The 24522-nt window shown below is 47.5% G+C and overlaps 6 protein-coding genes and 1 long non-coding RNA gene across 7 annotated transcripts; 2 read left to right on the top strand and 5 right to left on the bottom strand.

The window, feature by feature from the left end:
- Window positions 1-151: 151 nt before the first annotated feature.
- LOC101871069 (histone H1) lies at window positions 152-901 on the top strand. Its single transcript, XM_005150261.3, has one exon. It carries the CDS (start codon window positions 178-180, stop codon window positions 832-834), a length of 657 nt encoding a protein of 218 aa, XP_005150318.2. The 5' UTR covers window positions 152-177; the 3' UTR covers window positions 835-901.
- An 828-nt stretch (window positions 902-1729) lies between these two features.
- LOC101871237 (histone H2B 1/2/3/4/6) lies at window positions 1730-2627 on the bottom strand. The gene has a single exon (XM_005150262.4). The coding sequence runs from the start codon at window positions 2605-2607 to the stop codon at window positions 2227-2229; it is 381 nt and encodes a 126-aa protein (XP_005150319.1). The 5' UTR covers window positions 2608-2627; the 3' UTR covers window positions 1730-2226.
- A 1019-nt stretch (window positions 2628-3646) lies between these two features.
- Window positions 3647-7345, bottom strand: LOC115946708 (uncharacterized). The gene is made up of 3 exons (XR_004080757.2): window positions 5836-7345; window positions 5644-5736; window positions 3647-4623 (listed from the first exon to the last, which is right to left on the bottom strand). It is a non-coding gene; the product is annotated as an uncharacterized lncRNA (long non-coding RNA).
- A 531-nt stretch (window positions 7346-7876) lies between these two features.
- LOC117436221 (histone H4) lies at window positions 7877-8275 on the top strand. Its single transcript, XM_034063241.1, has one exon. It carries the CDS (start codon window positions 7887-7889, stop codon window positions 8196-8198), a length of 312 nt encoding a protein of 103 aa, XP_033919132.1. The 5' UTR covers window positions 7877-7886; the 3' UTR covers window positions 8199-8275.
- Window positions 8276-9185: 910 nt separating this feature from the next.
- Window positions 9186-9596, bottom strand: LOC115946709 (histone H3). Its single transcript, XM_031050073.1, has one exon. The coding sequence runs from the start codon at window positions 9594-9596 to the stop codon at window positions 9186-9188; it is 411 nt and encodes a 136-aa protein (XP_030905933.1).
- Window positions 9597-11471: 1875 nt separating this feature from the next.
- Window positions 11472-11870, bottom strand: LOC115946710 (histone H4). Its single transcript, XM_031050076.2, has one exon. It carries the CDS (start codon window positions 11858-11860, stop codon window positions 11549-11551), a length of 312 nt encoding a protein of 103 aa, XP_030905936.1. The 5' UTR covers window positions 11861-11870; the 3' UTR covers window positions 11472-11548.
- Window positions 11871-23957: 12087 nt separating this feature from the next.
- On the bottom strand, window positions 23958-24443 carry LOC101871745 (histone H2A-IV). The gene has a single exon (XM_005150265.3). The coding sequence runs from the start codon at window positions 24407-24409 to the stop codon at window positions 24020-24022; it is 390 nt and encodes a 129-aa protein (XP_005150322.1). The 5' UTR covers window positions 24410-24443; the 3' UTR covers window positions 23958-24019.
- Between the last annotated feature and the right edge of the window lie 79 nt (window positions 24444-24522).

The raw sequence follows: 24522 nt of genomic DNA on the forward strand, positions 1-24522 counted from the left end.
GGCTTTTTTGCCTCCTAAGAAACACAAAATGAGAGGGGAGACGGGAGCGTTCCGCCGGGCGGCGGGGCGGGCGCTGCAGAGCACCAATCACTGCGCAGCCCCTCCCTATAAATATGAGGCCGCGGACCCGCTTCAGGCCCAGTGGTTTCTCTCGATCCGTGGACGGCGGCTGCAGCCATGTCGGAGACCGCGCCCGTCGCTGCCCCCGCTGTATCTGCTCCCGGTGCTAAGGCCGCCACCAAGAAGCCGAAGAAGGCTGCTGGCGGCTCCAAAGCTCGGAAGCCCGCTGGTCCTAGCGTCACCGAGCTGATCACCAAGGCTGTGTCTGCTTCCAAAGAACGCAAGGGGCTCTCCCTCGCCGCGCTCAAGAAAGCGCTGGCCGCTGGTGGCTACGATGTGGAGAAGAACAACAGCCGCATCAAGCTGGGGCTCAAGAGTCTTGTCAACAAAGGCACTCTGGTGCAGACCAAGGGCACCGGTGCCTCTGGTTCTTTTAAGCTCAACAAGAGGCCGGGCGAAACAAAGGAGAGAGCAACTAAGAAAAAGCCTGCTGCTAAGACCAAGAAGCCGGCAGCCAAGAAGCCTGCCAGCGCTGCCAAGAAGCCCAAGAAAGCTGCAGCAGTGAAGAAAAGTCCCAAGAAAGCGAAGAAGCCGGTGGTTGCTGCTGCCAAGAAGGCTACTAAGAGCCCTAAGAAAGCTGCCAAGGCAGGTCGCCCGAAGAAGGCAGCAAAGAGCCCGGCTAAAGCCAAGGCGGTGAAGCCCAAAGCAGCCAAACCTAAAGCAGCCAAGCCCAAAGCTGCCAAGGCAAAGAAGGCGGCGCCCAAAAAGAAGTAAAAAGACTGAGAAGCAATTGTAGTCTACTCATTTAAATAAAACCAAAGGCTCTTTTAAGAGCCACCCACTTAAACTTTAAAAGAGCTGGAACACTACAGTAACTGCAGCAGCACAACCAAATCTTGCAAAGGGGGTGGCAGGGATTTATACTAGATTAAGAAAGTTGCCGTTTCCGAAACGGGCGGTCTGTGCAGACTGCATGGGAGACTAGAGCTAACTTGAAGTTTTGCTTCCTACGTGCAATTCAGGAGGCCGGCGAGCGCTCCGGCCTCCCGGAGTTTAAAGGGGTCGGCGCCAGCCTTAAGTCGCATCCCTCCACTGCGGAGCCGGGGGGGAGGCTTAAGTGTCCCGCGCGAGGCCGGGATTGGTCCCTTTCGCCCAACCCGGCCAAGCCCTTTCGCGTCAAGCCCCGCCTCTCAGGGCGGTGACCCCACACACCCCCGGTGCAGTCCCCCATGCTCGGTTACGCGCGGTGCCGCGAGGGCTCCCCTCCCGGGGGTTCTGTGGCAAGAAAGGGGATCGATTAGGGATGGGGAAATCGTGTGCGTAAGTGCCCACATTCTGCTTTCACCCCACAGCTTCTCCGCGCAAAGCTGCACTTTCACGGCGGTGCGGCGGGACATGCGAGACATATCTGACGCCAAGTCCCTGCACATCACCAACAGCCCCGGCTTCACGCTGATTCACAGTGAATGAGCTCTTGCACACGCTTGGACATCGGTGTTTTAAACCGGAAAACCCTTCGTAAAGAAAAAAATCTTGTCCTATTCAATCAAGTACGGCAGCTACACCTCACTGGAAAAAGCGAGTATTGGAGTGGGGGGGGAGGGGTGGAGAGGACTGGACCCGCACTTAGAACATACGAAAAGTCAAACTACAAACACACCTGGAAGACTTGCTTTCAAATGATTTATTATTGACTGAAAGAGCCATAAATGGTTTTTAATTGTTTTACAGGTATAGTGCAAGTTCTTAACAACAGAATTTTCTACCGGACGTAGTAAGGAAGAGGAATTCAAGCTCTTCGAAAATAAAAAGTCCACCTACCTTCTCAACGGGACTCCCAAGTTCTGAAAACCAAGCGAGCTACCAAAACACTGGGGCACAGTTGCCACTGCTTTCTAGTCACATTCAAAACCAGCTAGTATTACGTGCTCATTTTAAACAGCCAACCCTTTATGCTGGATGCAGGCTGCAAATCAAAATTTCTCTACCTCCAAAAATTAAATAGTTTCAATTCAGTTATCTGAAAAAAACCAAGCACTTCACGGGGATATGCAAATCATCAGGTTACTTATTTATCTCCCCAAACCAGCAATTCAGCCCTTCTACTTGAAAAAATTGGTGGCTCTTAAAAGAGCCTTTGGGTTAAAACTGTCGGTTTGTGATTTTCTACTTGGAGCTGGTATATTTAGTTACAGCCTTGGTGCCCTCAGAGACTGCGTGCTTGGCCAGCTCACCCGGCAGCAGGAGCCGCACGGCCGTCTGGATCTCCCGAGAAGTGATGGTGGAACGCTTGTTGTAGTGTGCCAGGCGGGAGGCTTCACCGGCGATGCGCTCGAAGATGTCGTTGACGAAGGAGTTCATGATGCCCATGGCCTTGGAGGAGATGCCCGTGTCGGGGTGCACCTGCTTCAGCACCTTGTACACGTAGATAGAGTAACTCTCCTTGCGGCTCTTCTTTCGCTTCTTGTCACCCTTCTTCTGCGTCTTGGTAACAGCTTTCTTGGAGCCCTTTTTAGGCGCAGGAGCAGACTTGGCCGGCTCAGGCATTGTAATAACTCCCGGGTAGCTCAGACACACCGGAATGCCCACCAGTGCCCGTACTCCTCTATTTATAGGTCTCTTATGCAAATACTTGGCTTCAGGGATAAGCGCTTCTATTGGATAGCCGCTCAAGTGGCGTCACCTCTGTTAAGAACAGCTTTGCAATTTGTCCTTTTTAAATACCACGCTGTGACTGGTTCATAGTGCAGATCCTACCAGCCAATCGAAATGAACTCTTTCAATCCCAAGGTTGGTGGCGAAGCTAGGCCGCGGCTGCCTGGCCCCGCCTCTCCCCCGGGCTCCCGCCCCTCCTGCGGCTGCAGCTTCTGCGGCTTTGGGCGTGCAACGTGGGACATGGTTATCCGCACTTCATCCAGGAAAAAAACACCTTAGAGAAACTTAAAAGGGATTTCGATACTCTTTTGCGTTGGTTGCTTTTTTTTGTTTTCCTTAAGAAGTGATATATCTACATACTTCATGTAATAACTTGCACTTATAATGGCCCCAAGTTAAAAGGGAAAAAATGCAACCAGAAATGCATGCAGAGGATCTGGAACCCTAACCATTGTTAATAGTGTAGGAAAATAATTCTTTTGCGTCCACAGGGTATGGCTTGTCTGTCAGGACTTTAAATGATTTCTTTGTAACTTGAAAGAATGTGGATTTCATTTGAGATGCAATACGTATTGGATGAATGTGTTTTAAGTCAAAACAGATAATCCTAGTCATTAACTGTGGATTTTAAACTGCAATGTCAGTTTATCATGAATCAGAAATTCAAGCCGTTTTCTTGCAACTTCAACTACATTATGCAAGAGGAAAATAAATATATTTTAAATATACTAAAATCATTTAATGGCATGAGGAATTCTGATGTGCTAGGTTTTGGGGGGATTTTTTAAATTAAAATGCGTCCACATTATAAATTAAAATTATAGATTAATTCATCAATACATCACAATTCTATAAGTCACTTTCAATGAGATCAAGTTAATTTGTGCTTGAATTAAGCTAGGACTGCATAAAATGGTATCAAATAGCCAGTGCTATAATAATGCTATTTCCTTTTGGAACTCCTAAGGGCCTTTCAAAGTTGACTTTGGTATCCAATGAGATGGATGACATGGTCCTATACACGAAGCCTATTTGGCACAGGTAAGTACTTTAAGGCAGGTGAGACTGCTAAAATCACAATAAAATTGACTGATCAGTTAAGGAGATTTATAAGAGTGGGGAGAGAGTGTCTGGAAACTGATGCAAGCAATAAAAAGATCTGTCACCTTACAGACTGGTTTTGCTTCTGGTTTGTTTTGTTTTGTGTTTTATTTACTTTTATCCTGCCTGCTGGGCAAAATTCTGGATGCACAAAGATTTCCATTTTATGTCCAAATTAGTGCTCTCTGATGAAAGAGAACCAGGAGGGCAAAAGATGGAGACTTTCTCTTTCCCAGTAAGCCTTGCTTGGAAATGCTTCTGCTGCACTAGCACCTAAACTGGGGAAACAAAAGTAGCTACCCATGTTGGAAGAGCAGCCTCATACTGCCTTTATGATGCTGCAGCTCTCTGGTTTAATATCTGTCTCCAGCATGCCAACCCTGCTCCCTCTCATCAGATCAGGGGTGGGATAATTGCTCATCCACCTTCATTTGCCTTGCTTCCCCCACAGATGACTTTAGCAGCTGCATCAGCTTGGAGAAAATCTGGTAAGGTTAGAGAGAGCTGTATCTGCCTTTTCAAGTGAAGAAGAGTAGTTCTCTCTCAGTGAAGCAAGAAAAGAAGCCAGAGTGGCCCATCTTTAAACATTCAACCCCTCACATATGTTGTGAACCTGATAGCTTTCTTTTGGCATAAACATTATTTGGAAATGCAGTTCACTGACAACACGTCTGCCTGGTAACCGGTGTTCTCGTGAGCATCTGTGAAGCTCCGTGACATGACATGCCACTCCAGAACAACGTGCGTAAGATTGCCAGTTTTGGTTCCACACTAGCAGATGAAGACTACTGCTCTTGTTACACTGCTCTGGAAGACAAAATGTAAATTATCAGTAGATGATCTCAGCAATGTAAAGTGAATAGGTTCAGAAAGCAAGGGCATTAAAAACAAAGCAATCCACCCACCCCCCTAAAAAAACAGCTTCTGCAAATACCCCCTTTACCATGTTAATCCTTTAAGTCTGTTGATTACCTCCAACAAAAATTATAATTGATTCACCTCTTGAAGAATCTAACAAGTTTTGTAAACATCAGCTACAGAATAGAAGGAAATTCAGGTTAGAGCCTCCATTGAGGAGAGAGAGCTACGGTGAACTGAACCACTAAGAAATCTGTTAAAAAAACCCAACAAACAAACAACAAAACGCCAGCGAAACCCCCCAACAGCTGAATAGTAACTGAAGGAAAGTCATTCCTGGTGTAGGAACGATGTGGCAGCATGTGCTGCCCTTTCACAAAGAGATACTGGAGAGTGCTGAAGGCAAAAGTATTGGGAAAAGGAGTGAAAAGAGTTAGAAGATACTTATAAAGAGAGCTCAAATTCTAGGAAAGAACTGATTGTGGAAGCCTAACCAATGAAGGAAGATGAACTGAGTTTCTACACAATTCCAATATCTGAAGGGGGCCTACAAGGGTGTTGGAGAGGGACTCTTCATCAGGGACTGTAGCAACTCCACAAGGGGTGATGGGTTAAAACTTGAACAGGGGAAGTTCAGATTAGATATAAGGAAGTTCTTTACTGTGAGGGTGGTGAGGTGCTGGAACAGGTTGCCCAAATAAGTGGTAAATGCTCCATCCCTGGCAGTGTTGAAGTCCAGGCTGGACAGAGCCTTGGGTGGCATGGTCTAATGTAAGGCATCATTGCCTATGGTACTGGATGATGTTAAGGTCCTTTCCAACCCACACTGTTCAATGATTCTGTGATTTATGAAAAAAGAATCTAGACATTCATACTCCCCTCTGCTGTCTAAAAAATCCATGCTCACTAAAGCAAGTCACCACTCTCATCTATCTCACTTCATTAACAATAGAATTTCCATTGACTGACCAAAGCTTTGAAGCATCCAAAAGAAACAATCCTTCAGAGTCAGGAAACTGAAGTCTGATGGGAGGGAACAGAGAAACGGCTCCAAGATCAGCTCTGGAACAACTCAAGGATGTTAGAACATGAAGGAGTCACCAGCACATTACCAACCAGTAAGAACTGTGTGACTCTCTCTTTCTCCACTGGTTAGTGTACCTCTGCCAGGTGAACACATTGTGCTACAGGCTCTCAGCTGCCTTCTGTTCAGGTAACTGTTCCAGCTGGAAGTTTGTAGGTGGCACTGGGAAGACATAAAGGCAAAGATGCTGCTAGTATTCTGTCACAACAGCTCCTTGGTGAGATCTGCATAGATTTCCCTAGAAAACGCCCTTTCCTATTCTGAAATGTCAGGTCAGAAAGATAATTCTTTTCTTATTACCTAAAGAGACTTCAAGAAAAAAAATGTTTCTGAATAGTATCTTGGCTCTGACTATCAACCTTCTACAGCCCCTTTGCCAGACATGCTGGAGGACAACTTAGCTGATGTGGGAAAGTCAGAAGCCTGTGTATTATCTTGGGGTTACAGAGTACACATTGCCGATGTCAAAAGCTCCTGAGAAACAAACCAACGAAAAACATGAACCAAAGCAAACAAGCAGAGACAACAAGGTAGATTATTTAAGTGCAGTAGGACGAGTGTTGGAGACTTAGATTGGTTTCTGAACACCATTTCCCTTTAGACTGGTGTACTCCTCTGTATGGTGTATGGAGAAGACAAAGAAGGAGAAGCCCCAGGAAAAGTTACAAAACAATACACCTTCAACAGAAGGCACTGAGCACATAGCATTAGGGAGCATTACAAATATATTGATGATGAGGCACCGCTGTATAGCAATTCTGATTATTTTGGTGCATGATACATATTATAACCACATTAGAAAATTCGAATTTAAGTTATAGGTAGCTACTGTAGGACTTTCAGTTGTTAAGACTGAAATATTAATAGCAATCCTGTTACATGTTGCATGTCTTCACATCTATAGCTGCAAATTTTCTAGCTTTGTAAATTCTTGAGTGTCACTGCCATCTGAAAGTCTCATAACTGCTTAGAGAAGTAATAGGTATACAGATCACATTTCTGCAGCATGAAGTAACTGTACTGAAAAACCCACAAGATGAAAAGAAAGGGTAAGGGGGGGGGGAGGAAGGAAATCGCTATGCATTTCCAAAATAAGTAATGTTTGGACACATATGAAGTCTGAAGATGACTGACAAAACTTGTTAAAAAGATTTGTCCTCCATATTAATACATCTACAGTACTATAGCACATAAAAAATGTGTTCAAAACCAAAATTTATGCGTAGAATAAAAAGGAAAAGTGAAATGAAAACTTTAAGATATAAGGCATCAATAAAGCATAAAAACATGAAAATACACAAACACATGCCACACATATGAAAGTACATGGAACAAAATCGATTTTTTTACATGGGTATATTAAAAAGACACTCAAATCAGTTCCCGTATCAGCACCTCAGTCCCATAAACACAAAACAAGCATGTGGTCATTAAGATAGGGATACAGGAAATACAAATGACTTGACCACCTAAAAAAAAAAAAAGAAAAAGGATCATAACCAAGAAGGGGTGGAGGGACGGGGGATTAATAACGATATCTAACTCTTACTAAAAAAAGCCAAATTTACCCGAGCACCGACGCTACTACCCCCATCCTCCGCCACACACCCCGCACGTCCGTATCCCACCGCCCCCCCCCCATCTCCTTTGTTTAAGCACCGCGAAATGGCGGCAGTGGAAGGCGGGCGGAGCGGCACCGCGCGGGCGGGAAGCGGCGCTCCCGGCCCCACCGCCCCCATTGGCTGGATTTTGCTGCAGACCCGGGCTTCGCTTCCCCCACGGACTCCAAGCACCGCAGCGCCCGGGCCCGGAAGCTGGGCCGTGCGCACAGGAACGGAGCGTGTCCCTCTCCCCGGGGCTCGTTCTCGCGGTGGTCAGGCCGGCCTGAGGCGGGGTCGGTCGCCTCCCAGGGCCAGGGCAGAGACCGGCGTCGCACCGCCCATCCCCTGTCGGAGGCGATGGCGCAAACGCCGATGCCCGCCAGGGGAAGGGCGGGCTCGGCTGGGAGAAGAGCCCGCCCTTGCCCTGCCGCGTCGCAGTCCCCAACCAGGTCGGACCGCTGGCAATATAGAGCCGCGCTGGCGCCTGTTCCCGCCACACACCGTTTGGGTTGTGAAGACAGAGGAGAATGTCTGGCAGAGGCAAAGGCGGGAAGGGGCTCGGCAAGGGCGGCGCCAAGCGCCACCGCAAAGTGCTGCGCGACAACATCCAGGGCATCACCAAGCCGGCCATCCGTCGCTTGGCTCGGCGTGGCGGCGTGAAGCGCATCTCGGGGCTCATCTACGAGGAGACTCGCGGTGTGCTGAAGGTTTTCCTGGAGAACGTGATCCGCGACGCAGTCACCTATACCGAGCACGCTAAGAGGAAGACTGTGACGGCCATGGACGTGGTCTATGCTTTGAAGCGCCAGGGACGCACACTCTACGGTTTCGGCGGCTAAATTCCATTTCTGGGACAAATCATTTTCAGAACACAAAGGCTCTTTTCAGAGCCACCCACGCTTTCAAAAAGAGCCTGGATCACGCTTCTTGTTCAAGCTTTGTATTTCAGGGGCGTAGTAAAACAAGGGCAGCAGCGGGTGGTGTGGTCTATGCTAATGGCGGTGGGGGTAAGTGTGCTATGGGGTCGTTCTGTCCTCATTTGTAGTCCCCGTTCCACATGGTCTTTTTAGCGCTCTGTTTCAAGCAACAGGTGAGCGTGAAATTGGTTGCCAGAATAGCGACTTTCTGCCGGGACTCCCTAGGCTCGGGAGAAACATTTCGGTTCCGAAAGATTAATACGTCTTTTGTTCCCCACTCCTTTTCCCCGTTTTCCTCCCCTTCTCCCGCCCTTCCTTTTGTAAGGGGAAAGGAGAAGACAAGCCGGCGAAAAAAAGCCGGAAGCCCCGGTCAAGCGCTATTGCCACAGCCGGTTTCCCGCCATCGGCTTCACCGCAGCAGCCTGAAAAAGGGAGAGCAAGAAATGGCGGCACTGCCCTCTTCCCCCCCCCGACCTCGGGATGGGGGACGGGATATGGCGGGAAGGCGCGGGGAGAAGAAACGAGAACTGGATGCGAGCGCGCAACGCCCCATATGGGCTGCAGGGGAAAGGGACGCCGAGCAAGAACGCCTCCCTTTGCTCTGCTCCACAGCTGCAGGAATTCCTGTGCTCTGGAGCACACCATCCCCCCGCCCTCGGTCTGCACCGGCAGCTTATAAATGGGGGAATCCTAGAATGCTAACACACGATGGGGCGGGGTTGAGGCCAATGTCCCACACCGAACCTCCCGCCCGGTTATCGCACGATCAGCACTACCTCGAGTACGGGAAACTGCGCTCGACTCAGGCCGCCTACACTTGCTCTTAATACGAAACCCAGCTCTCTTTTGTGGCCATGTGGTGGCTCTTAAAAGAGCCTTTTCGGTTCGAGTGGGAGTACGACAGGCGCCTCAGGCGCGCTCGCCGCGGATGCGCCGCGCCAGCTGGATGTCCTTGGGCATGATGGTGACGCGCTTAGCGTGGATGGCACACAGGTTGGTGTCCTCGAAGAGCCCCACCAGGTAGGCCTCGCTCGCCTCCTGCAGCGCCATCACAGCAGAGCTCTGGAAGCGCAGGTCGGTCTTGAAGTCCTGCGCTATCTCACGCACCAGGCGCTGGAAGGGCAGCTTGCGGATCAGCAGCTCCGTCGACTTCTGGTAGCGCCGGATCTCGCGCAGCGCCACCGTGCCGGGACGGTACCGATGCGGCTTCTTCACGCCGCCCGTGGCCGGCGCGCTCTTGCGGGCCGCCTTGGTCGCCAGCTGCTTGCGGGGAGCCTTCCCGCCCGTGGACTTACGCGCCGTCTGCTTCGTGCGTGCCATCAGCACTTCTTTTACATATAGTAACAGAAAACCAACAGAGAAACATTGAAACTCACCGCCTAGCGACTTCCTTTTATATCCGACCCTGCTTGTTCATTGGCCGCTGGAAAGAGCTGAGTTCATTGGGTCAATTTGAAAACCCCGCTTTAACCCCTTCTGTGCTGAACTACTCTCAATATTTGAGTCACAGATTCAAACCTCTGCCTGCTGCGGGGCCGGGGCAAACACTGCGGTTTCACTGGCAGGTCCCACTGTGGCGGGAGCGCGGCGCAGCTACCGGCTCCTTTCGGCGAGCAAAACAGGAGGGTGGATGGGGTGAGTGACGGGAACACCGCCTTCACTGAGAGAAGGGACTGCGGAGCGAAAAGCAGCCGTTACAATCCATCCCACTAGTACCAGGAGGCGGGCATTTCAATTCCTTCAAGCTATCCAATGGGGCTCGTGCTTTCCGGCAGGCCAATCACAGGGCAGTGATGGCTATAAGTAGGGGGCCCTGAGGCTGCCTTTGCGACAGGTTTTCATTGCTCAGCTTCGAGAAGCGTTTTTCGGTACCGATGGCACGCACGAAGCAGACGGCGCGTAAGTCCACGGGCGGGAAGGCTCCCCGCAAGCAGCTGGCGACCAAGGCGGCCCGCAAGAGCGCGCCGGCCACGGGCGGCGTGAAGAAGCCGCATCGGTACCGTCCCGGCACGGTGGCGCTGCGCGAGATCCGGCGCTACCAGAAGTCGACGGAGCTGCTGATCCGCAAGCTGCCCTTCCAGCGCCTGGTGCGTGAGATAGCGCAGGACTTCAAGACCGACCTGCGCTTCCAGAGCTCTGCTGTGATGGCGCTGCAGGAGGCGAGCGAGGCCTACCTGGTGGGGCTCTTCGAGGACACCAACCTGTGTGCCATCCACGCTAAGCGCGTCACCATCATGCCCAAGGACATCCAGCTGGCGCGGCGCATCCGCGGCGAGCGCGCCTGAGGCGCCTGTCGTACTCCCACTCGAACCGAAAAGGCTCTTTTAAGAGCCACCACATGGCCACAAAAGAGAGCTGGGTTTCGTATTAAGAGCAAGTGTAGGCGGCCTGAGTCGAGCGCAGTTTCCCGTACTCGAGGTAGTGCTGATCGTGCGATAACCGGGCGGGAGGTTCGGTGTGGGACATTGGCCTCAACCCCGCCCCATCGTGTGTTAGCATTCTAGGATTCCCCCATTTATAAGCTGCCGGTGCAGACCGAGGGCGGGGGGATGGTGTGCTCCAGAGCACAGGAATTCCTGCAGCTGTGGAGCAGAGCAAAGGGAGGCGTTCTTGCTCGGCGTCCCTTTCCCCTGCAGCCCATATGGGGCGTTGCGCGCTCGCATCCAGTTCTCGTTTCTTCTCCCCGCGCCTTCCCGCCATATCCCGTCCCCCATCCCGAGGTCGGGGGGGGGAAGAGGGCAGTGCCGCCATTTCTTGCTCTCCCTTTTTCAGGCTGCTGCGGTGAAGCCGATGGCGGGAAACCGGCTGTGGCAATAGCGCTTGACCGGGGCTTCCGGCTTTTTTTCGCCGGCTTGTCTTCTCCTTTCCCCTTACAAAAGGAAGGGCGGGAGAAGGGGAGGAAAACGGGGAAAAGGAGTGGGGAACAAAAGACGTATTAATCTTTCGGAACCGAAATGTTTCTCCCGAGCCTAGGGAGTCCCGGCAGAAAGTCGCTATTCTGGCAACCAATTTCACGCTCACCTGTTGCTTGAAACAGAGCGCTAAAAAGACCATGTGGAACGGGGACTACAAATGAGGACAGAACGACCCCATAGCACACTTACCCCCACCGCCATTAGCATAGACCACACCACCCGCTGCTGCCCTTGTTTTACTACGCCCCTGAAATACAAAGCTTGAACAAGAAGCGTGATCCAGGCTCTTTTTGAAAGCGTGGGTGGCTCTGAAAAGAGCCTTTGTGTTCTGAAAATGATTTGTCCCAGAAATGGAATTTAGCCGCCGAAACCGTAGAGTGTGCGTCCCTGGCGCTTCAAAGCATAGACCACGTCCATGGCCGTCACAGTCTTCCTCTTAGCGTGCTCGGTATAGGTGACTGCGTCGCGGATCACGTTCTCCAGGAAAACCTTCAGCACACCGCGAGTCTCCTCGTAGATGAGCCCCGAGATGCGCTTCACGCCGCCACGCCGAGCCAAGCGACGGATGGCCGGCTTGGTGATGCCCTGGATGTTGTCGCGCAGCACTTTGCGGTGGCGCTTGGCGCCGCCCTTGCCGAGCCCCTTCCCGCCTTTGCCTCTGCCAGACATTCTCCTCTGTCTTCACAACCCAAACGGTGTGTGGCGGGAACAGGCGCCAGCGCGGCTCTATATTGCCAGCGGTCCGACCTGGTTGGGGACTGCGACGCGGCAGGGCAAGGGCGGGCTCTTCTCCCAGCCGAGCCCGCCCTTCCCCTGGCGGGCATCGGCGTTTGCGCCATCGCCTCCGACAGGGGATGGGCGGTGCGACGCCGGTCTCTGCCCTGGCCCTGGGAGGCGACCGACCCCGCCTCAGGCCGGCCTGACCACCGCGAGAACGAGCCCCGGGGAGAGGGACACGCTCCGTTCCTGTGCGCACGGCCCAGCTTCCGGGCCCGGGCGCTGCGGTGCTTGGAGTCCGTGGGGGAAGCGAAGCCCGGGTCTGCAGCAAAATCCAGCCAATGGGGGCGGTGGGGCCGGGAGCGCCGCTTCCCGCCCGCGCGGTGCCGCTCCGCCCGCCTTCCACTGCCGCCATTTCGCGGTGCTTAAACAAAGGAGATGGGGGGGGGGCGGTGGGATACGGACGTGCGGGGTGTGTGGCGGAGGATGGGGGTAGTAGCGTCGGTGCTCGGGTAAATTTGGCTTTTTATACTTAGTATATTTTTTGTGGGTTTTTGTGTGTGTGTGATTGTTTTCCTTTTTCCTCCTTTTTTTTTTTTTCCAGGAAGGTATTTTGTTTTTCAGAGCTTTGGGGACCGTTTTGGCATTTATTTTCTTTCTCTGTAGCCTTCTAGTATTTATGTTATTTAATCCAGGCTATGTTTGGCCAACATTTTGATAGCTCTATTTTCACGTGTAAATAGCCAGCTTTGTTGCGTTTATATCAACCTTTTTTAGTAGCTGTTTGTTAAGTTCCACAGAAATTGGGAAGACTTCATCATCTTTGCATATCAGCCTTAATGGTGCTCTTAGGACAGATGAGGCTTTACAGTTTATCACTGTCTTTGCACATTACTTATCAGTTCAGTTACTGTTTGAGGGGAAAATAAATAGAATTGCAGGGCTTATTGACAGGGCTTCAAACTAGATATGAAGGGGGGAGGGGATTTAACTGAGCCTGTTAGGGACAAACCCAAGAGAAACATGCTAGGGCTTGAAGGATGGCGGACTAGGGGGACTATCAATCTGTTGTTTCATTTGTGGGAAAGGATAATTTAGACCCTGTCCTGCAGGTGAAAAAGGGTACTAGGACAAGAGTTAGTAGAGCTAACTCACAGAGCTTCAGGTTAGATTCAAAGTGCAAGGGGGTCATAGCTGAACTGGTGAGGCATTGTTCTACTATTAATGAAGACCAAAAGGCCCCCCACCTCCCAAGGGTGCCGTCAGCGTGCTCTGCTCGCTCCCTGACATGCCTGTACACCAGTGCACGCAGCATGGGGAATAAACAGGAGGAGTTAGAAGTCTGTGTGCAGTCTAAAGGTTATGACCTAGTGGCAGTTACAGAGACATGGTGGGACAGCTCACATGACTGGAATGTGCTCATGGATGGCTATGTCCTTTTTAGGAAAGGTAGGTCAGCAAAGTGAGGTGGTGGTTGCTCTTTATGTGAGAGAGCGACTAGAATGTATTGAGTTCTGTCCAGGGGCAGATGAGGAGAAAGTGGAATGTCTGTGGGTATGAATTAAGGACAGGCTGGTACAGGTGATACAGCTGTGGGAGTCTATTATAGACCTCCTGATCAGGATGAAGGAGTAGATGAGGCTTTCTACAGGCAACTGGGAGTAGCCTCGTGACTACATGCCTTAGTCCTCATGGGGGATTTTAACTACCCTGATATTTGCTGGAAGACTCACACAGCCAATCATTCACAGTCTAGGAGGTTCCTCCAGTGCATTGATGATAACTTCTTAATGCGAATGGTGGACAAACCAGCTAGGAGAGGAGCGCTGCTAGATTTAGTACTCACCAACAAGGAGGGTCTGGTTGAAGTGGTGATGGTCAATGGCAGCCTTGGCTGCAGTGACCATGAGATGGTGGAGTTTAGGATCCTGTATGGGAGGAATAGAATACCTAGCAAGGCCACAGTTCTGGATTTCCAAAGGGCCAACTTTGGCCTGTTCAATCAACTGCTAAGCGAAGTCCCATGGGAAAGGGTACTAGGCGGTAAAGGGGCTCATGATAGTTGGTCAGCATTCAAGGACCACTTCTTCCAAGCTCAGGATCAGAGCATCCCAATGAGTAGGAAATCAAGTAAGGGATCTAGGAGACCAGCGTGGTTAAACAAAGAGCTGCTGGGCAAATTCAAGTGGAAAAGGAGAATCTATGGATTATGGAAAGAGGGGCTGGCCACTTGGGATGGGACAGAAATATAGGACAGTTGTTAGAGGATGTAGGGAGGCAATTAGGACAGCTAAGGCCTCCTTGGAAATTAATCTTGCTAGTCGGATTAAGGACAATAGAAAGGGCTTCTTCAAATACATAGCAAATAAAACTAACACAAGAGGCAATATAAACACACTGTTGAATGAGGTGGGTGCCCTGAAAACAGAGGATACAAAGAAGGCAGAAGGGTTGAATGCTTTCTTTGCCTCTGTCTTTACTCCTGCAGACTCTCCCCAGGGGTCCCAGATTCCTGTAGCCCCAGAAGGAGTCAGGACAAAGGAGGAGTTTGCTTTGGTAGATGAGGATTGGGTTAGGGATCTGCTATGCAATCTGGAAATCTATAAATCAATGGGTCAGGATGGAATGCACCTACGGGTGCTGAGGGAGCTGGCGGAGGTCATTGCTAGGCCACTCTCCATAATCTTTGGTAAATCGTGGGAAATAGGAGAGGTGTCTGAGGACTGGAAGATGGCAAATGTCACACCAGTCTATAAGAAGGGCAAGAAGGAGGACCCGGGTAATTATAGACCGGTCAGCCTTACCTCCGTCCCTGGAAAGGTGATGGAACAACTTATTCTTGACTCCATCTCTAGGCATATCAAGGATGAGGGGGTTATTAAGAACAGCCAACATGGTTTTATGAAGGGGAAGTCATGTTTGACCAACCTTATAGCCTTCTATGAGGGAGTGACTAGATGGAGGGATGATGGTAGAGCGGTAGATGTGGTTTTCTTGATTTCAGTAAGGCATTTGATACTGACTCCCGCAGAATCCTCATACATAAGCTAAGAAAGTGTGGGCTTGACGATCAGGTAGTGAGGTGGATCAAGAACTGGTTAAAAGGAAGAAGGCAGAGAGTTGTGGTCAATGGCACAGAATCTAGCTGGAGGTCTATGACTAGTGGAGTCCCTCAGGGGTCGGTGCTGGGACTAGTGCTGTTTAATATTTTCATCAACGACCTGGATGAGGGAACCAAGTGTACCCCCAGCAAGTTCACTGATGACACTAAACTGGGAGGAGTGGCTGACACACCAGAAGGCTGTGTTGCCATTCAGCGAGACCTGGACAGGCTGGAGAGTTGGGCAGGCAGAAACTTGATGAAATTCAACACGGGCAAGTGTAGAGTCTTGCATCTGGGGAAGAACAACCCCATGTACCAGTATAGGTTGGGGGTTGACCTGCTGGAAAGGAGTGAAGGGGAAAGGGACCTGGGGGTCTTGGTGGAGAGGAGGATGACCATGAGCCAGCAATGTGCCCTTGTGGCCAAGAAGGCAAATGGCATCCTAGGGTGCATTAGAAAGGGTGTGGTTAGTAGGGCAAGAGAGGTTCTTCTCCCCCTCTACTCTGCCTTGGTGAGGCTGCATCTGGAATATTGCATCCAGTTCTGGGCCCCTCAGTTCAAGAAGGACAGGGAATTGCTTGAAAGAGTCCAGCACAGAGCCACAAAGATGATTAAAGGAGTGGAACACCTCCCTTATGAGGAGAGGCTGAGGGAGCTGGGTCTCTTTAGCTTGGAGGAGAGGAGACTGAGGGGTGACCTCATCAGTGTTTACAAATATGTTAAAGGTGGGTGTCAGGATGATGGAGCTAGGCTTTTTTCAGTGATATCCAGTGACAGGACAAGGGGCAATGGGTGTAAACTGGAGCATAGGAGGTTCCATGTTAACATCAGGAAGAACTTCTTTACTGTGAGAGTGACAGAACACTGGAACAGGTTGCCCAGGGAGGTTGTGGAGTCTCCTACATTGGAGAAATTCAAGGCCCGCCTGGACAAGTTCCTGTGTGATGTACTCTAGGTTACCCTGCTCTTGCAGGACTAGATGATCTTTCGAGGTCCCTTCCAACCCTTGGGATTCTGTGATTGGTGCATAGCTTTTCCCCCGCATTTATGAGTAACAGCCAAATAGAATACAAGAGAGCTCAGTAGCGCTTTTGCATTACTATAATGTATATTCTTCCCTATTACTCCTCCCAGTATTTAATAGCATACATCTTCTCCTTGGCAATGATTAGTGTGGGTTTCCTTCTATTTGTCTAGATTCATAGAATCACTTATTTGGCACATTTGTTCTTAAGCATTATTTTTTTGCCCATCTTTTCCATAGCTCTGCTTTAATTTCACCTGGTAACTTCAAATGTGTAGGTGTTAACATTTTTGGAAATTATCCACTTAAGCTATTTATGTCTCTCTGTGTAATTTACTGAGAACAGGTATTCTGCCCTGCCAGTTGCCCTATTAACCTCCCATGCCTAGTGTTGATTGGCAATTAATCAAGAATTTGCAATCTCTTTTGACCATCCCTTTTGTGCTTCATATTAGTTCCCTGGATCTCTTTTTGAGGCTTTTAATGTTCTGGAAAACAAGGAAGGAGTTCCAAGTATCACTTTGTTCCCTAACATGACATCCTGGTCTTGTATTTTATGAGTAGTATTCATCCTTCACTTCTGGTGGCTCTTTTACATGGATTTTGTTACTCAGAGACAGAAAGTTAGTATATAAACTACCCATTAATTTTCCATTTATTTATTTGCAATTCAGTTTCAAGACAGTATGAGGAAGGACAAGAAGTTCTGTTTTCCTCTTCCTGATCAGGCAGCATTAGTTGGAAGAGCCTTAAATTGCCTCCTGTGATGTGGGAAAGGTAGCCAGGGCAGACTGGGATTGAGTAGGATGGATGAGGGTACGAAGGAGCAAGAAAATTATTCTACTCTTCCCACACTACATCTGTCGTAGCAGATTGTAGCAGTCCTCATCCCTTCTGCATTTGGTTTCAATCTGTCATCCTGCTATTCTTCCTAACTGTCCTGGCCTTCCCAAGAGACAACCACCCCCATGAGAAGGCTGTTGAAATAATACAAAATTCAAAATGTTTTCAGTGACCTGCTTTGGTTTTGGGGTTGATTTGTTGCTTCCTCCCCCTCCAGGAAACCTGTTGTTTTCTGAAGGAGTTGCTGACTCTCAGTAGATCTGTCAGCATGTGCCTTTTCAGGTCCTTAGGAGAATTAATATGTATTTTGATAGTCTCTGTGAAATGTTTTTTAAAGCAGCTAAAATTATTGTGGCAGAAAAGTTTCAATTTGTGGATACAGATTTGCTTTACCTCCTAAAGCAGAAGCTTGCAATGTTCTGTTTTGCTTAGGTGAGACATTTGTGAGGGAAAGGAATAAAACTACACTACACCATCTTCCTAGGGAAATGTAAGCATTCTCAGAACATAACCACATGCAATGTATAAGTCCAACTAAACATGGAGATGGATTTTTGCTTAGTGACCATCAACATGATGAAAATATTACAGAAGTTCACTAATTCCATGGGAAAAAAACAACAGAACAGCAAAAGAAGTCATTCTAAATTCCATCATAAGTTTGTTACACAAGTTTTTGTTACAGCATCACAAAAATTAATTCTCTGTGCATCCTACTCACATGAGGATGCAGAGCTGTCAATCTCTGCACAGGCCATCTGTACAAGACTGAAGAAAGGCCCATTGCCACAACTGGTGGTTATCCCCTCAATATAAAGAAATGTCACATTTAGCACCTGACTACTCAATATGCCCTTAAATCACTGGAGGATCTGAGTTTTGATTAGCTCAGCTCTAGTTTTCCTTCTCATGCACTGGGACTAGCCTGATGGACCTGGCCCCTGTACTGACTGCTCCCCAGGGATCTGTCTGCCCTAGGGCACTGCAGGGTTTCTTCTCAGATGTGTATCTGTCTCTGGCCTCTACTTGCAATTGTGTGCTGAAGGCCACAAATGGTGCATTTAAAGTTGTTTTCCTCCAAGTGGATGCTAGAAATCAACCTGGATTCTGGCAGCTCCTACCCCAGGAACAGAGGGATCCATCTTTGACAGAGCTTTATAAACCTCACTAAGATCATATATGTACTTATTACTTACTGACACTTTAAACTTTTCCTTTCCATGCATTGATGTGTTTATGTAAAAATCTTCAATAACCTTACTGGTTATCCCCAAACTCTTAGGGATGGAGAAGGGATAGCTCAGGCTGAAAGTGGGAGACAGCAAAAAGTGTACATAAGACAAAGTTATGAAGTCCTTTACAAGCTAATTAACTATTTTAAGCTTCCCCCCCCCCCCCCCAATGTATAGTAATTAAATATTAAGCTTATTAGAATTATCTTGATAATTATCATGTACCTTCTGCTGTTCTGTATACCACTGTCCTTTTACTTTCAGGATGTTATTGTGTGCATGCATACACAAAATCATGCATCTAGTATGAAATATTCTATTGAACCCTGATTCGGAGAAAACTCCAAGAACAAACTCGCCAACAGAGTTTCAAGTTGACAAGCAGGTATTCTTTATTACGGCGCCGGGAGACACGGGGGATAGCTCCTCCTAACGTGTGTCTCCCCGTATTGCTCTAGAGACCATCCTTATATGGTCACCGGGCATATTACATCATTTCCAGAAAGTTCCCCGCATTCATACAAAAATGTGATGGTGGTCTTTAAGGATTGTTTACTTTTCCCAGCTTAATTAACATTACAGGCATAGCAATCATCCTGTCCTTCTACTTAACTAGTTTAACTGCTTCCATCCTGGCCATCAGCTAGTCCCAGATACTCCTCACCCCCAGGTCCTGTTTTCCATTCTGCTTTTCTCACCCCTTTTGTATTGAGGTTCTGAGGACCTGAAACTATGTCAGCTAACTTCAGGCAAAACGATTACTTTCCATTACAAAGCCATCAAACTTATCATTACTTAGAACTGATTACATTTTGTGCCTCCTTGTATCAACCCACACACACCTAGAAAAAGCATTAGAGCTGCTCTGATGTGGCTACAAGGTCCTTCAGCAGTTAGAAGTCTGACCAAACACAGTGAATGCCTAGGACTAGCAACTAATGTGGACTTCATTGCTTACAGAGACATGGCCTTAGATTTCTGGATTGTAATGGATGGTGGGGAATCAAACCATCCTTTTGGTGACAGTCTCCACTTGCCTGACCTGTGATCTTACCATGACCTTAACAGCAAAAACATCTTGGGTTCTCCAAGGCTTAGGCAATTCGAATGTCATTAAAAGAAAATAAGGTTCAGCCTTCTATGGTCAGCTTGGGTTTGACCATAGTTTTCAGTTTCACTGCCTGACCCCCAGATCACTAACATTCAGAACTGTCTCAACATCATCTTCCATCTTCACTGCTCCCTCCAGGTTGATCCTAACCACAAAAAAAAAAAAAAAAAAACCAACAAAAAAACAAAAAACCAAACAAAAAATAACCCCACACAATGAAAAACAAGCACACATAATTTAATGCTCAGAAGCACTACAATGAAAACATTTTGAATGTCAAGAATCACTAGAAAAGGAGCACAGAGCAAAACAGAAGATATTGTATCTTTGTACCATTGTCGCATTGTGCAAAATAGTTGCACCTTGAGAACTGTGCATATTGCTGGCCTCTAAAAATAATAACTATAAAGGTGTAGTGCAACTGGAATAGAAAGTTCTGAGAAAAGTAATTAAAATAGAGAAGCTTATTTTAGACCTCAAATTTTGAGGATATTGAGACTCTTTCAGAGCAGACATAGCTACTAGACAACTGGATGAAGATGTTCTTGCTTATCTTCTTTACTAAAGGTGAGGGCAGAGCCATCTCCTCTACAGCAATCAATTCTGTAGAACACAGCTGCCAACCATAACCACTTCCTAACACTTGTGGTAAATACTTTCCATCTCTAAAAGACTTCTAAACTGATCCTTTGTGCTGTCAACTGCCATTTAACTACTTTCACTTCCTGAGGATCAGTTTTGGTTTTATCTCAAGGTCAAATACCTCCAGTTCCAAAGGAAACTCACCAAAACCTAACACTAAACAAACAATTGACCCACATAAGAGTTCACCTTAAAAGAGCACCTATTTGTTAATATAACTATTTTTTCAGGACTTCCAAGTTACTAGCATCCTGCTTTGTGCAGGTATTTCCATAGTTCTCTCACAGACTACTTGGGGAGGCAACAGAGAAAGTTCCATAATAGAAAAAAAAACAACAGTTATCTATAGGAAAAACAAAGAACTTGGTTTCCATCTGAAAACTTTCTTCACATGTAAAGAGCAGCATTATTCACATGCAGAGCCCAGAGTCTTAAAATAATAAAATTATTAGAGAAGTTATATATGAGATAGCATGTGAAGAGGAGAAAAAGGCCTGTTTGCGTTTGCCTAGTTAGTATGGTAGGCTTGTTTCCATACCATGCATCAAGTTTTCTAGGACATAATGAACAAAGGGGTGGAAATGCTCTAATAGTCATGAGCTTATAATGAAGGACACTCTCTCTATCCTGAAACCTGAAGAATAAAATAACATTTATTAACAGAGCAAACTAGAACCCTGACCTTTTTCTTTTCCTTCCCCCCTTCCCCCCCCCCCAGTCCTGGGTGGCAGCTACAGTATAAAGAAAGAGTGGTTAAAATAAAGATAGAAACAATTCGGGGAGGAGAGGGTGGCAGAGGAGGTAAACAGAGGGAGAAGGGAGGAAGGGAGGGAGGGAAACCTCTTCCTAAGCAGGATTGGTCAGGAATTGCTGCAGTCTGGATGCAGTGACAGCCCCAGGCCAGAGCCTGTACCAACCAGATAAATGAGCTTGGAGGAAAAGCCCAAACCGATCCATACACCTCCCGATGCTCAGTTGTGTCACAGAAATGTCAGGAGACTCACAGAAGATGCAAAGAGGAAGACACACAAGGACTTAGCTGCAGCTTGAGGCAATCTGCTTTTCTGTTGATATTACACTCAAAGCATTCATTCTTACCTGCAAATGAAGGTTTCTACTGCATTTCTCAGTTTTAGTGCAATTGGCTTTCAGACTTTCATTCATTTTTTTTTAATTTCAGAACCTCTAAAATTGTGAGTAGACATGTGAGTTGTTCGTGTTACCAATGTATAAATTAATCCTGCACTGTGTATCTAAGAGAAATAAACAACAATATCAATAACATTCTTTAACTTCATTTGATGCCTACAAAGATCTGTTTTTAAGATGAATATGAGAATTACTGATAAAATTCAAGAGGTTTCTACATCTTACACCAGATCTGCAAGATACTCCCAACCTATTGTATTTTGGTTTGCTATGTATGGTTGCAGAGAAGTACTAGAGAAACTAAAATCTGGAGTGAAGAGATTTAAAAGTAGATTATGAAAATATTTATAAATGTTTAGCTTTTGTATACACTCTGCTGCTTTAATGTGAAGTAAGTTTAATGCAGTTTCATGGAGACATCCTTGGTACAAAGCATTTAATTCCATTTACTTCTTTTGGCCTAGACAAACACTCTAACTTGTCCACTTTTCTGGTAAAGATACAAGCTTAAAACATCTTGCCTGAAAGAAAATTATCATGAAAATATTGCTGGTGGTATAGAAAATAGAACACTAGTTACAAACTGCTATATAAGGAAACTGAGCTCATTGTATGTGCTATCTCAAGGCAGAAGCTTGGCTAGAAAGGCAGAGAAAAAAAATGTAATGCTTTACCATTACTGAGTGTAACTAGTTTTGAGTGAAGATAATAGGAAAACATACTTCAGACTAGATTTCCGTCTACTCGTATCTCATTAGAAAATACTTGTGTTTTCAAGGGATTTTTTCAAACATCATTGGGGAACAAAAACCTTCTGTAATTTCTAAGGCGAGTGGAACAGAGATACTGTCTTCTCAGATACTTCAGTGTGACATTGCTCTTGAAAAGAAACACTCCATCCTAACAACTTTTTGCTTTTGAGAGCAAAAAGAAAACATATGAGGCCTTTGTTTCAAAACAGGGGATTTCAAACAGCCCAAACACGCCTTTCTACAAATCAGTCCTTGGCTTCAGACCTACACAATCTCTTCCCGCCTACTAAATATTCACTAACAGAAGGTTCTTCTGCTGAATATACTTACCTACAAGAATAATATGCTTGATATACAAGAAACTGAGATTATTATAGAAAAAGAAAAAAAAAAACCCTCACTTTTTCCCAAAACTTACTTCTAACCTCAAGTTTCAGCATAGCTACTACTAATGTCCTGTGGTTAATATTGCTTCAAAGTCTATCTCTAAATGCTAGAAGATTAATACCTAATGTGTTTTGTTGTGTATTTGGTTTTTTTGTGTGTTTTTTTTTTTTTTTTAATAAGACAGGGCTGATGGTGGGGAAGCAATATTTCAGGAGGGAAAAAAACACACACACACACACAAAAAATCTTGAAAATTGTGTAAGCAGCAAGTACTGTTTAAAGCCAGGCCCGCGACCCGAAACCATCTTGTTTCCAAGTGACACTTCAGTCGGGCACCCCCCCTGCGTTATATCCCTGCTTGAAAAACATTTGCGATTAACCATTGCTACAATGACTCACTTATGTGCCTCCTGAGGCAGGACACTGCTAAAAGCAGCAGTTTTTCTCTACTTAGTGCTCAGGGGGCGTTTTTAAAGAACAAAGGAAACATTCCCTACCCCAGGCAGTTCCTTCGAAGGTTTCTGTAATCGCGTTCCTGCCTACCCTTTGCGCAGCTTTTTCTTCCTCATAAAACACTACTGAATAGGAAGAAATAAAAGCCTGTTTTATCTATATCTGCCCAACATATTTCTTTACACTGAAAGCAAATGAATAAACTATATGGAGAAAACAAAAGTGAGCAGAACCTTCTCTATATTCCAGCACAGCTGGCTCCCCGATGCACCTCCCTACAAATTGCGGCCTCTCCTGTCCCCAGCCATACCCGGTGCTTTTCCCGTTGTCTTAGCTCCGGCTGCCAAGGAGGTTATGAGGAGCGACTCCAAACCCCAAGGCCCCACCTCCATCAAGCCTGTATCCGGGGCTATGTTCACCACCAAGGAGAGCAGTGGGCTAAAGGGGACTTCAAAATTCCTAAGCAGCCGGTGGCCACTAATGAGGCCCCAAAAGACGACTAATGCTACCTATCTCTCAAAGGCGGCACTAATGAAAGCAGAACCCAGGAGGGTGTACATTAAGAGGAAACCTTTACAGAAAAGCCCCACAGCACCTTTAAATGCCACCCATGTCAGAATAAAAAATGATTGAAGCATCAGTTCAAGTCTAGACTAGTACATGTCTATCCCCTGCTGCAATTATATATGACTTTCCGTAGGGCTTCAGCAAGCACTCACATGCTACAGAAAAGTATAGTTGACCCTCTTTTGGTTTACCTTGTCATCCTGCATTACAATTTCCAGTGCCACCCCAATAATTTGTAATACTTGATGCTGTGCTTTGAAAACCACCCTGGGATGGTTACAGGACTGCAACCCAGTGAAATACAGTTCTGTCACTATTGCCCGAGGGCCATGAAGTGCAGATAAGAACCTCAATAGGTAGACAAAGCAGCCGCTCCACACAAAGCGGTCAGGGTACTTTTCCCCTCTACGGCTCTAGCAGCAGCTGCGCGTGGAAAACAGCGCGCCCCAGCCCTACCCGAGTTTGAAAATTGAGCGATTAGCCGGAGGCGGCCCCGCCCCTCACAGTGGTCGAGTACAGCCACCCCCCCCGAACTCAGTCTGCCTCTGCTAGAGAGGTGCTGCTACCCACCACCGCTGAGACAAGGGTGGCAAGCACACCCTTGACCTGCTCTGATCGTCCCTCCTAAACCATGTGGAGGTTAGATTCATAACTTGTAACTGCCACCTTTTATTGGCTTTTCAAAAGAGTAAAATTAGGAAACGTTTACATGACTATTACAAAACAAAAAAGGCAGGTAAAGACATCTACCAACTAGCAAAATAAAACTGAAAATACCTCGGGTGTTCCAGCTCCTTCTAGGAAAATGGGGTGGCTCTGAAAAGAGCCTTTGGGTTGTTTGTCAAGTTTTACTTTGCTTTAGCTTTATGGCTGTCGGTCTTCTTGGGCAGCAGCACGGCCTGGATGTTGGGCAGCACACCACCCTGCGCGATCGTCACCTTGCCCAGCAGCTTGTTGAGCTCCTCGTCGTTGCGGATGGCGAGCTGCAGGTGCCGCGGGATGATGCGCGTCTTCTTGTTGTCGCGGGCCGCGTTCCCCGCCAGCTCCAGGATCTCGGCCGTCAGGTACTCCAGCACGGCTGCCAGGTACACTGGGGCGCCGGCGCCCACCCGTTCGGCGTAGTTGCCCTTCCGCAGCAAACGGTGGACGCGGCCCACAGGAAACTGCAGGCCTGCCCGGGATGAGCGCGATTTAGCCTTGGCACGCGCCTTCCCGCCCTGTTTGCCGCGTCCAGACATAACGAAGATTAAAAAGAAAGAATACCACCACAAACAAAACAAGTAAATAAAAAACCAAAACAAAAACCAAACCTAAAGAAAAAGGCAAAAGTGAGGAAAAAAGAAGAAAAATA

Source organism: Melopsittacus undulatus, chromosome 5 (assembly GCF_012275295.1).
Source record: "Melopsittacus undulatus isolate bMelUnd1 chromosome 5, bMelUnd1.mat.Z, whole genome shotgun sequence".
Lineage (NCBI taxonomy): Eukaryota > Metazoa > Chordata > Aves > Psittaciformes > Psittaculidae > Melopsittacus > Melopsittacus undulatus.

Bases quoted from the DNA above. Each gene is read 5' to 3' on its own strand.
- LOC117436221 (XM_034063241.1), top strand. From the start codon at position 7,887: ATGTCTGGCAGAGGCAAAGGCGGGAAGGGGCTCGGCAAGGGCGGCGCC.
- LOC101871237 (XM_005150262.4), bottom strand. From the start codon at position 2,607: ATGCCTGAGCCGGCCAAGTCTGCTCCTGCGCCTAAAAAGGGCTCCAAG.
- LOC101871069 (XM_005150261.3), top strand. From the start codon at position 178: ATGTCGGAGACCGCGCCCGTCGCTGCCCCCGCTGTATCTGCTCCCGGT.
- LOC115946710 (XM_031050076.2), bottom strand. From the start codon at position 11,860: ATGTCTGGCAGAGGCAAAGGCGGGAAGGGGCTCGGCAAGGGCGGCGCC.
- LOC115946709 (XM_031050073.1), bottom strand. From the start codon at position 9,596: ATGGCACGCACGAAGCAGACGGCGCGTAAGTCCACGGGCGGGAAGGCT.
- LOC101871745 (XM_005150265.3), bottom strand. From the start codon at position 24,409: ATGTCTGGACGCGGCAAACAGGGCGGGAAGGCGCGTGCCAAGGCTAAA.